Source organism: Rhinatrema bivittatum, chromosome 7, assembly GCF_901001135.1.
Source record: "Rhinatrema bivittatum chromosome 7, aRhiBiv1.1, whole genome shotgun sequence".
In the NCBI taxonomy this organism is placed as follows: Eukaryota; Metazoa; Chordata; class Amphibia; order Gymnophiona; family Rhinatrematidae; genus Rhinatrema; species Rhinatrema bivittatum.
In genome coordinates this window covers 94,513,862-94,526,238 of record NC_042621.1, presented here as the reverse complement: position 1 = coordinate 94,526,238, position 12,377 = coordinate 94,513,862, and the positions used below count along the sequence as shown (strand labels likewise).

Below are 12,377 nucleotides of genomic sequence, written 5' to 3'. Positions count from 1 at the left end.
CAGGTTCACACACACACACTGGAAGAAGAATGCAAGACATGAAAAAAGTACAAAGAAAAGAGAAAACAACAAAGGCAAGACCAGGGACCAGGAGATTCTTATTTAAGGCTCTTTGTTCTTAGAAAAATTTTACATTTTAAATAAAGTGGTATTCATAACGCACAAAGAAAATTAGGTTGAGAAGGAGCAATTCTAGAAAGAGAGGGGGAGGAAATGCATACCATTAGTTGCACATGCAATAATAAAGAGAAAACTGGTTGAGATACTACCAGTCAAATTCATAACTGTTGTTCATCACACCATAATTTATAGATTCCTAAGCACTCAGCACATCGTCCAGCTGACTTTTAGGATTTGCTGAAACTCAAGTCAATATGTGGGTACTGTGGCCAATCTGTGAATGTTTGTGGACGTTATGCCTCCAGACAGACGGACAGATTGAACCAACCCCTAAGCATATATTTACATGAGCTGATCTTGATAAGCACTAAAAATGTGATCTTATTCCTTTTGTGTAACAGGAAAAAAGCTTTTTAATATGGCTTACAGCTTTTCAAGATTTTACCCTGTAAACTGCATGAGACTGTGACCTACTTTGGAGAACTCTGGCAATGCAGAGCAGCCCAGTTAGGTAGGAGCTCAGGCAGCTAGCTTAAAAGTTGTGAGATCGATAGCCTGAGAGGAACCCTAAGGGTGGAGTTGCTACTCCCATCCTGCAAGAGCTTCTAACCTGGAACCAAAGTCTCTGTACCTACAGAAAAACAAACATCCTGAACCCTGAGGTACTGCAGTCTGATTCTTAACTTGCATACATCTACTAGCATTATAGAAATGACAAGTAGCATTGGTAATAGGTTGACTGGTGAGAAAAACCAATGGAGATGCTACCATTCTCTCCTTCCAACATCCTTTTCCCATGACTGGTACAGTATTTCTTCCTAATTCCCTGAAGAAATCTGTGTTCTTTGTTTGCTGATTTCAAGCACATTTGTGTTGCTGAAGTCAATCCGTGATCACGTTCCTGAACCCTGAAATTCTTACTACCTGAGCCTGAACTGCTATGTATCTCCCACACACTGCTCCCAGCTTGTTAGTGAACAGAAACAACAACCAATTAAGGAAGCTGTTTTGTCAGTGTTCTAATTGGTCACCTTGACTGCAGCAACTTTCTGGTTGGTTACCCTTGTTAGAGGACTGATAGCAAAGGTCATCCTCCTCACCAGACAGCCAGGGGTATGACCCTGCATGGGAAGAGGTGGGACTGTTAGGGTTACTAGACAGGATGTTACCTGTATTTGTCTGAGTCTCATTCTTCCTTTCTGCCTATTGTGTCTGGTCTTATTAGAATAATCCCTTGTTCTGTACAGAACCATGTAACTGCATAGATGGGGACTGATGTAATAAAACCCACACCAAAATTATCACTATTATTTTGTGCTTATTTTTGATAGTGTGCATGGTAAAAACAGGCGGTCCCTCAGGATGCAATAAAATAATGGCATGCAAATGAGACCTGCGCTAAAATTCTGTGCTAGTGAAAGAACTTGCAAAAACCCATGCTAAAGCTCCGATGCGGAAAACTACAGGAAAAACTGGCTCTAAAATGAAAAAATGCTGCAGAGTTCCTTTAGTGGCTGTTTAAAGTGACTTGGGTCAAAATTGATTAGTCTTACATTGATCTAGTTGGCATTGCTTATTCTCTGGCATATTTGCACTCAGATTTGCAGCTGAATTATTGGCATGGCTTATTCTCAGGTATAACATTCAAATGTGCAGCAGAATCAGTTACAGTTGGCATGGCTCAGACAAGTGCTTTAACATTTATTCCTGCCCTAACCCAGGTGATAAAATTCTTGCGTGAAAATACATGTACTAACAGTTCTCCTTGCTAATGTGGCTCTCTGTATTGCTTGGTAATAGGTAACAGCTTTGGGGCTGATGCAATACGGTGCGCAGCGCACTGTTAACATGCAGATAGACGCGGGTAAAATAGGCGCTAATCAAACCCCTAATGCAATAAGGGGATTAGCGCCTATTTAACGTGGAGTGAATGCAACAGCGCTCTCCACATGCAAATGCCTGTGAATGAGGCTATTAGGCATTCACTCCCGATGCAAAAAGAAAAATGTGCGTCGGAGACGCACATTTAACTGTCATCTATCTGCCAGGAGCAGGCGTTAATAGATGTGCGCATCGGAAAAAGAATAAAAAGTCAAAGAAAGAAAAGAAAAAAAATTGACGATCGGGCCCATCACAAAAAATCCGAAGCCGAGTTTATCAGCGTCGGTTTTCGTGGCTGTCCGCCGCTAAGGAAAACCGACGCTGATAAACTCGGCATCGGTTTTTGTGATGGGCCCGATCGTCTCCTCCTACCTCGCTCGCTCGCTCTCTCTTCCCTTCCCCGCCCCATTGACAGACTCGAGCCTGACCTCTTCGCACGACACCCAGCAGGGCTCTTAAAAAAAAACACAAAACATTCAGCTGCAGCAAGGAGATGAATGAATGCCTCGCGGTCAGGCAGGAAAGCTGGGTTTATCGGCATCGGTTCTCCTGACTGCCATACGGCGGTCATGAAAACTGTCTGGGTTCGCGACCCCCTAATTTAAATATTGCATGATGCCCCCCTCCCTTTGGGGCGCCATGTGAGCATTAAGAGAGCGGGCACTGACTGTTCAGTGCCCGCTTTCTATGCGCCTTTTATTGCATCGGCCCCTTTGTTTGCATGCCATTTACATAGGCATAGGCCTGCACTAATCCATTGCGAGGATTTTTGTGCAGGTTTTTTGGTGCTAATGCATACATTGGTAAGGTTAGCACTGAAAAACCTAGGCAAAAAACACACATAGATGACTTAAGTGTGGCTTATTACATCAGCCCCATAATGTTTATTTATTTTATTTATTTAAAACCTTTTCTATACCGTCGTTTAGTGATATACCATCCCAACAGTTTACAAATAGGCACATGAATACATTTGAAATAGATTTTACTTTAAACAGAGGGTGCCGAAGTCGCTCAGATACATGATTCAAAATATTATAAGCTATATGTAGTGTGTATTGAAATTCCCTTTATGGGTTAACCATATATGCGTTATACTGTAATTATTTAACTTAAATATATATAAAAGGATTGTCAGCTCGATACAGTAAAGTGGGGCCGCGGTTACCCTGCTCCTAACTCGCTTTCTACTCACTTTTCGGCCGCGTTAGTCCAACCCGCGATACACTATCCCCTTTAACCCATTCTTACCGCCTCTTTAAATCCCCGGGTAACCCCTTCCGCACGCGGCATGTATATGAGATGTAAACGAGCGAATTAGCTATTCCCTCCCATACAGTAACGCGCGCCCCGACTTTCGCTTTTTTACCCTGCCGTTTTGCCGCGCGTTTAACCTGCTAACTTACCGCCTACCCTTACCCCTGCGTTAGAGGCAGGGGTAAGGGTAGGCGGCAAACTTTCCCCCAAAAGAAACCGAAAATCCCCTCCTCCCGAAGCGGCTCGACATGTGGCAACTTACCTTTTGTTGCTTTTCAGCCCCTTCCCTTCTCTGCCGCCCTCCGGAGGGGGCAGCCGGCGGCGAAAGCGGCTCGCAGCGGTCCCCCCTGAAGATGTGGGGGGTCCATGCTGCATACACCCAGTTCTGACCCTGAACAACAACATTGAGCCAGACCAGTACATGAAAAACCTACAACACTATCATTCAGAGCAGGCACTGAAAAGCAAGAGAAGTGGCTGGTGGTCAGCAGCACATGTTTTTCTAACAAATAGTGTAACTTTTATTTTACCTTGTGATGCGATTCCATATAGTTTGCCTTTATAATTGGAAATGATGTTACTGAAATATCCACTCCTATATCACCATCATGGAGGAAGTTTTCTATGGAAAGGAAAAGCAATATCCAGTATTTGCATCATTACAAGTGAAAACACACAAAAAATTCTGGAAATGATTAAAAAAAAATTGTTTTAACTAGAGCCCATGCCGACCGCTCTTTCCTAGGGTACAAGAAGGGGATCTCCAAGCTCTCTCTCCTCCTGGGGGTTGGGAAGCCTCCCCTCCCCCCCCCTCCACTTCACACTGATTCTCTCTTTCTCTCCTCTTGAGGCTCAAGAAGAAAACTTCCTGATCTGCTCTGTTCTTTCCTCCTATGGCTCTAGGAGGGGAGCTCAGTACTAGACCCTTTCATTCCCTCTCTTAGGAGGGGCCTCTCCCAGATGATCAAATGGCAGAAACAGCCACCATCCAGTTTTACAGCTGCCACTGCACAGACCTTTTTTAGTCTTTTTTTAGACTGTGTCATATGTTTTAATAAATATTCGGGGCCGATATTGAAAGCACGCGGGTTTAACTTGCTAGATATAACTTATCCAGCTAAGTAGTTGTTTGTATGGGGATATACAGCGGCAAAGCCATGCCGCTGAACATTTCTTGTTACTTAGCCGGATTAGTCATATCCAGCCAAGTTACTTACACAGACATCTTTCAATTTTGGGCCCTTTATTTCTCGACTAAACCATGGCTTTTACTCTTTCAAAAAGACATCCCAACCATGTGTGTAGCATTCACACAAACAAGGTGAGTTCACTATTACTAGATAGATAATCACTGATGAACCGTATTCATTAGCCAATCGGTTCTGTGAAACTTAAGAGGTAGATGAATATTCAGGCAGAAAAACATTTGGGGGAAAGGAAGAGGAGGTTTTGAAAATAAATACAGATTCAGAGTTAAAACAAAAAAAATAGGGTGATAGGGGACACCTATTTCAGAAGATGTGTGAATGTAGGATTTATTGACTTCTAAGACCTGCCTCTTTTCTTGATCAGAGAATATATTTCCCTCATTAAAGTGACCTCCTTTCATTGCTCATTTCAGAATATGCACCCATCCAATAACATCATGTGGGGAAGCCCATGTCTGTATGAATTGATGGATGGATGTCCTAGCTGCTGATGTTTCCATGGCACGTAGCCAAAAACACCTGCATATATGTCAAGAGAAAGGGCGATTTTTCTAATAATTGGCATCACCTAGCGGAAAGGCATCTAATTAAACTATTATGTTATGTTATTTTTTCTTTTATCTTTGATATGGAATTTGACTGCTGTTTGTGAGGTATTGTTTTTTGAAAGCATTTTCGTTTTTTATATACAAAATGTAGAAAAAGACCATGCAATCTATTTTTTCCCAGAAAAGTCCTCATCTAGGCCCCCTCTCTCAAATATTCCCTGAAGATTCTGATCTCATCTCTCTACACATTCCATTTCCCCAAACCCAGGATTCTGCTCTCATTTGAAGACACTTTGTCATCATTACCTTCAGTATCTCAGCCTGCTCATTGCAGTAATATGCATATATAAAACAGATTGCTTTCTGCTTCCTTTAGGATCTCCTATTCTAATAAGGCAGTAGTATCTTAAGCATGCACAGCAACTAAGATAAGATCAGGAGCATCCCAGAGTCCATCCCAGGAAAGACAACCAGTCCCACCATATTTGTCATGGAGTGTCCTGAGCCAGCAGTTACTTATGGCCTCAGACACCTGTTGGGCTCTCATAACACCAGGTACAAATATTTCAGGATGCTTGCTCTCCTACTAAAGACCACTTCAGAAATCCAAGAAATGTAACTTCTATTTTTGGTAGATAGGATTTGGTACAGGAAATTATCTCATATTTCTTCAGACTTTATGATGAGAACAAAAAGACCATCAAGAATGCAAGTAAACAGCAGATCAAGGCACAACTACTGTGAATTATATTAGGGTAGCCTTTCAAGTGCTGTAGGAGTTCAGAGCATAAGTGATCTGAAACGTATCCAAAATTAGGAGCTATGCCTGAGGCACCAGAGGGGCCTTTATCCTCTGCTGAACAACTAAGTCTAGAGAAGTTCATCAAAGAGCAAAGCATCACATACCTCACCTTCTAAGGAGATCCCAGGTGACTATTTTCTCCCATGGTGCCAGTCCATCCATCATATCAGATCAAGTGTACAAGACAAATAGTATTGGGAAATAGAAGGGAATGAGCGTATAGCATATGTATAGGGATCATAAAAAAACACAGCATTTTGGAGTATGTATGGTTGACATTGGAGGTGGTGGAGAAATAGAAGGAGAATTATGGTGAGCTCCTCCCCACCTTTGTGGGCTTTGTCTATTGCTGCCATTACCTGCAGCGATATGCCCTACCCCCAATGTCACCACTAGGCAAGAAGTTTTAAAAAGTGGCCACTGCAGGCAGCAGATCACCACCAAAGGGGCATGCCTTTTTGAACACCCCTTTTTAGACCCTGGTGAACTTGGAAATCTGCCTATATTACAGTTCTGTATTAGGAGCTTGGGTTTGCTGTAGAACTCCAATACATTTATATTTGTGTAGAAATTAATGTTTTAGCTTTGATATATTTTATTAGCTATTTATTGATTTTTTTATTATTGTATTTTATATATGCTTTATTGAATTTATGTATTTTATTGTATATTGTTCATTGGATTTGTCAGCCACTTTAAGCAGTGTTTTTGACTGGAAAGGTACAGATGTGATAGCTAGCATTTCAGAATAGTCAGAGAGGGTATTGCAGAAGAAAGTGATAGAAAATAGGTAAAATGTGAAGGAAAAGGAAGAAAGGTGTTAAATGAGTAAAGAAAGGGAAAAGGAAGAAGAGTAACCATAGAATGGAAATTTGTGTGTGAAACATTGAGGCATGTGCAAGAATTAGTTATTCCTGTTAACTTTCACAGAGTTGAATGGCTTCAGATAGCAGTGGTTATACCCTGCTTGAGGCAGGAAAATATGAATTTGTTTTGAAGGCATTTACTTGGCTGACTGGAGGCTCTCAGGAGTTTTGGAAAAGTAATTTTTTTTTTGTCTATGGCATTGAATATTTACCTGCTCTATCTTGAATAAAATCTGCTAATAAACTGGCAACATGATTTATTTCTTTACAAATCTGCAAGAGAGAGAGAAAAAAAGATCTTGTAAGCTCCAAAAAGACAATTTAATTTTCCTTAAGCTATCTTGCTTTTGTGAACCAAACATTCCCATAAATGTGTGCAATTGAAAAAGCTGGTTATTTGGCAGAAAAGGAAAGAGACCTGAGGTTGGGGGACCTTTCAAGATCTCAAATCTATTGTTTAATACACTACTGAAGTCTTGATCTGTAAGAACTTGTTGTCATATGACACAGACTCAGTGAGGGGAAGGAAATGAACAACTGGGCTAACAAAAACTAAGGATGTACTACTAGACACCTTTTAATTCAAAGTCCTTGCATTAGAGCCAGAAGATTACAAATCCAATACCCCCAAGCTGGAGTTCTGCAGAGAGGATTGGTCTCTTGGAACACAATAAAAATAATCGTGTATTTGGGAGGGGAGGGGACAGAAGGGTGTGGCTCTCTGACACAGGAAACTTGCATTTGAATCTCCTGCCCATTGGGACCGGGGGGTACATTGTGTAGTCACTGCGTTTGAGCCTGAGGAAGGCGTAAAGGAGGAAAGATGACTGTCAGTAGTACACTGATCACAGGTGACTGCAGAGTGGTAGTGAGGATAAGCCTCACAGGAAACTTCCCTCCAGCCGTTGAGGATGATGAACGTAGTTCTATCAACTGAGCACGCCATCTGAGGTGGGGGTGAGAAAGGGAAAAAGAAATATTGCGAATGCGCCTGGGTTATAATAAAAAACTAAAGAGAAGCTGGTTGCAGAGCTTGTAGGCCTAAGAGATGTTCACCTGCAAAATGTCATTTTGCATACTAGGAAAAAAAATTTAGCAGAAATATATTTAGCACCAACTGAACAATAAATTATCAGTATTGTATTAGTAATATTTCATCTCTTCAATTAAGCCTGATTGGAGCATCCCATTATCCCCAATACAGGGCTACTAAGGGCCTGATTCACTAAGACTTTCTCCCATTCTGCTACTATGGGCCTTATTTTCCAAACGTATCACACGCGGTAAGGGACGTTTCGCCTGTGAAATGTCCCTTTTTGCGTGCGATACCAAAATGGGGGCGGAGTCAGCCCCGGAAGAGGAGTCGGGGCGTCACCGGGGCCGGCTCCGCGACGACGGCGCGCACAGCGAAAAGGTAAGGCCTTTTCACTGCCTATTTCGCTCCCAATAGCTACACCTCCTATGGTGGCGCTATTGGGTGCGAAACTGATAGTGATCGCACCGCGCCAGTGCGATCGCTGCCGGCTAGCGCAGGCCCGCCCCCCGCCCCTCATCTTCTAAAGTATCGCAGGCCTGTGATACTTTAGAAAATGAGGCCCTATGAGAACAAAGCTTTAGTGAATCAGGTCCCAAGAATCCTGAGAGAGTGCTGGGCTCATCCTGTTTTGTACACATGCTAAGTAGTATCTCTTGATAAATAGATTTATTGTCAAGTCATTCCCTTTGAAATTCTCTCAACTACTTTCCTGACATTTTCTAGAGCAATTAGGTTTGGATTTGTGTTTGGAAAAGCCATCACCGACTGTGCGTCATGCACAATCTAATCAGATGTAAACGTGTGTGATATCGTTTGTGACTGCCTTCCAACCATGGCTGTACCCAGTTCCCAAGCAGTGGATGCCAATGGGTAAAATACTGGTTCACATATCTAGAAATATTTGAGTTTTTTCACCCTTTCCTTTGCCGCCCCCTAATAAATAAAAATAAAATAAAAAAATGAAAATGAAAAAAAATAAAAATACCCAGACTTTTCAGATTATGGAGAACGCTGCCTTAAGATATACCCCAGCTGCCAGTTATGGGAGATGTGAGTGCTTGGAGGATTATAAGCCTTGGTCCAAGACAGTTTTTGTTGTCTTTCTTTTGTTCTCTTCCCCTCTTCTCCTTCCCACTGCAGAAAGACTTTCCCTTCTCTGAAATTCCCCTTCCCCAACCTCTCTGAAATCCCCCTTCCTCTCACTCTGGCATCACTGAAATCTCCCTCCAGCCTCACCTTGTCTTCTCTTGGGCTTAGGTGCCGGCATCATCTCTCATCATGGGGTTATGGAGCTTGGGTTGAATCAGACAGAGCAGAGCTCTACAATGCTGATGTGCGCAGCTTCATCCACGTATCAAGAGGAAATGATAGCACCAGGGGCAGCACAGTGGCACGGTGCCCAGGGAAGTCACCCTGCTTCATTGCTCCCCGAGGACAGCTTTCACTGTTAGGCTTGGGCTTGTGGTAATGGCAGCTTCTCTTGGGTCTAGCCTCCTCCGAATAATTCTTGGAGGGAAGCGTGTGATTTCCATGCCATACCATGCATCTCTGCCAGCCTGCACTGCAAGTATTTTCTGCCAGCCTGCACTGCAAGTATTTTAAAAACTCATTGGCTGACTGGTTGTGCTAATCTCAAATGACTGCCTGAATAGGGTGCACTAGGGGAAATGAAAAATCTGACAAGAGAGGCCAGAGATCAGGGGCAGAGGGTGGCACCGCTGCTACAAAATTTCAGCGCCACATATGCTGCCACCCCAGCTCATGCACCACTGGTCATGCCTTCCCCATCCTCTCTCCCTTGAGTCACAGGCTCTTGAGGTGCAGATATGAGCAAGGTAGCATGCTCCTGATTGGTCATTGCTAGGGTGCTGATCATCAAGATGAACAATTTTGGTTCTGCCTCCATTCTCTCTGAAATCAAGTCCTGAGCCTGCATCACCTGGGGATTCTGGGTATGTCTCCAGAGCCCTGATCATTTCAATAAAATCCCAGAGTCTCCAGGTGTTCTATGAGGACAAGCAGGATGTAAGAGTCCTCACAGGTGGGTGATGTCATCAGACACAGCCCTAATCGGAAGCTTGACCACAGCATCTAGAGCTTTTAGAAGCTCTTCTGAGTATGTGGAGAATTGTTCAAGGAAAACATGCAGTGGTGGCCCTTTTTGCATGGGGGCCACCATTGTCTTAAAGGAACACCAGCTGCCTAAACCACCATTGGCCTCTGCACATATAAAATACCCCCCCCCCCCCCCCCGGGGAGGGTCTGGGTAGACCACTGCCCACCCACCCCTACTGTGGCCCAGATGTAAAAAAAATTTTTTTTTTATTGTTTCGGAAGTTGCATGGTGAGCCAGCCAATGATCTGGAAAGGAATACGACAAGTGAGGTTATCAAATCTGCGGATGATACAAAATTATTCAGAGTAGTTAAATCACAAGCGGATTGTGATACATTACAGGAGGACCTTACAAGACTGGCTCCAAACGGCAGATGAAATTTAATGTGAACAAGTGCAAGTTGTTGCATATAGGGAAAAATAACCTTGTTATAAGAACATAAGAACATAAGAAATTGCCATGCTGGGTCAGACCAAGGGTCCATCAAGCCCAGCATCCTGTTTCCAACAGAGGCCAAAACCAGGCCACAAGAACCTGGCAATTACCCAAACACTAAAAAGATCCCATGCTACTGATGCAATTAATAGCAGTGGCTATTCCCTAAGTAAAATTGATTAATAGCCATTAATGGACTTCTCCTCCAAGAACTTATCCAAACCTTTTTTGAACCCAGCTACACTAACTGCACTAACCACATCCTCTGGCAACAAATTCCAGAGCTTTATTGTGCGTTGAGTGAAAAAGAATTTCTCCGATTAGTCTTAAATGTGCTACTTGCTAACTTCATGGAATGCCCCCTAGTCCTTCTATTATTCGAAAGTGAAAATAACAGAGTCACATCTACTCGTTCAAGACCTCTCATGATCTTAAAGACCTCTATCATATCCCCCCTCAGCCGTCTCTTCTCCAAGCTGAACAGCCCTAATCTCTTCAGCCTTTCCTCATAGGGAAGCTGTTCTATCCCCTTTATCATTTTGGTTGCCCTTCTCTGTACCTTCTCCATCGCAACTATATCTTTTTTGAGATGCGTTTCATATGTAACGCTCTATTTAATATATATGGCAGCAGTGCAGGTTCAGATATTCTTGACAACATGTTTTGCATGCAGAAATAATGACATCAAAGCTGCTAGCAAACAGGTGCCATGTTGTTTTATATTACCCAAAGTCACAACAACCAACCGACATCAAATATTGTTTTTCGTTATTTCTTTTTTTTCTTCTATATATCTCTTAAAACATTGAAAAATTCCCCAAAAAACTGGTAATCAATTCATTGATTCTCATTACAACCAAGAATCCCTTTTCAAAAACATTTTTCACAAAAAATTTAATTAGGAGAGAAGTGGTTTCTTCATAAACTTACCAAGGAACCATCCAGGTAATCCTCGTTATTATTTTTAATCATTAACAAACCACTGTCCCTCCACACCTAATTTATTATTTATCGCAAATACAATTTTTTATTTTTTATTATTTGTTCTTTTTATAATTTTTGTAAAAAGTCATTCCTTGTCAAAAATGGAAACAGTTCGCCAGCAAAATAATGAAAGGATGAATATGCTTCTTATGTTTTCATTAACCAACCAAAAAAAGCCTACTCTTCAACCTGGTTGCTAGCAAGATGGGGTCCACCAGGCAATCCGTGGCCTTATCTTCATCCGGGCCACTGTCAGGATGAAAACAGTTGGATGACTCTGCAGCCTTCTCTTCATCTTTGCCGCCAGTGGGATGGGTCCACTGGCAGCCTGCAACATCCTCTTAACTGAGGCCACTGGCAGATTGGGATCTTCCAGATGGCCCCAGGGCCTCCTTTTAACTGAGATCACCAGTGGACCCCTGGGCTGCTACCCCCCTCCAAGCCACTGCTCTATGCAAGTGCACCAGCCCTGTACTTCCTGAACGCCCTCTGACCCTCCCCATTGCTAGAAAATTCCTCACTATAATGTACAGCTTTTTCCAGGGAATCCTGGAGGGGTTTGTACAATGTTTTTTCATACTGCACACACATCCCATATTCCTTCCTAAGGTAATGTTGGACTTCCATCCATCTTAATCAGCCAACCCTCCTCCTAATATTTTTTCCCAAGCTAGCTGTCCACAAAGGTGAACAGGCCTTACACACTTTTGACTGCAAGAGATTTTTAGCCTTCTCTATGAAGTAGACTGAAGCCCTTAGAAAATCCACCCAGCTTTTTGTTTCTTTTGACTCCAATAGAGTTTGTACTATTATAGCCAAATGCATACTGTCTAAATGGAAAGAAATCATCTCTCTTTCTGTTATGCCCAGACAGGCTTCACTTTGGAAGGGCATATCACTCTCAAGAGAACCATAGCAATGTCAGTAGCCTGCCTGAAATCAGCCTCCATGGAAGAAACATGGAATGCTGCGATGCAGAGTTTAATCTACCAATTGTTGTGGGAGCGCTAGGGAGTGCTCCTGGTTCCGGGGAGATGTGTGCCCTTGGACCACCATGTAACTGTAGAGAGGAGCTCCGTAGAAGTGTCGCGGCAGGCAAGACGTGTCCTAGCTTGGGAGGAATG

The 12,377-nt window shown here is 42.8% G+C and overlaps 1 protein-coding gene across 4 annotated transcripts in view; it reads right to left on the bottom strand.

Moving 5' to 3' along the window:
• CETP (cholesteryl ester transfer protein) overlaps positions 1-12,377 on the bottom strand; it is a 102,311-nt gene that overhangs the window by 43,194 nt on the left and 46,740 nt on the right. For all 4 annotated transcript variants that reach the window (XR_003857733.1, XR_003857734.1, XM_029608723.1 and 1 more), the window contains exons 7-8: positions 6,895-6,955; positions 3,789-3,880 (exon numbers count right to left, since the gene is read on the bottom strand). Coding sequence is in view for 2 of the 4 variants with exons in the window: in XM_029608723.1 (XP_029464583.1) it covers positions 3,789-3,880; positions 6,895-6,955 (153 nt within the window). In the remaining 2 variants the exon portion in view is untranslated. The remainder of the gene's footprint in view (positions 1-3,788; positions 3,881-6,894; positions 6,956-12,377) is intronic.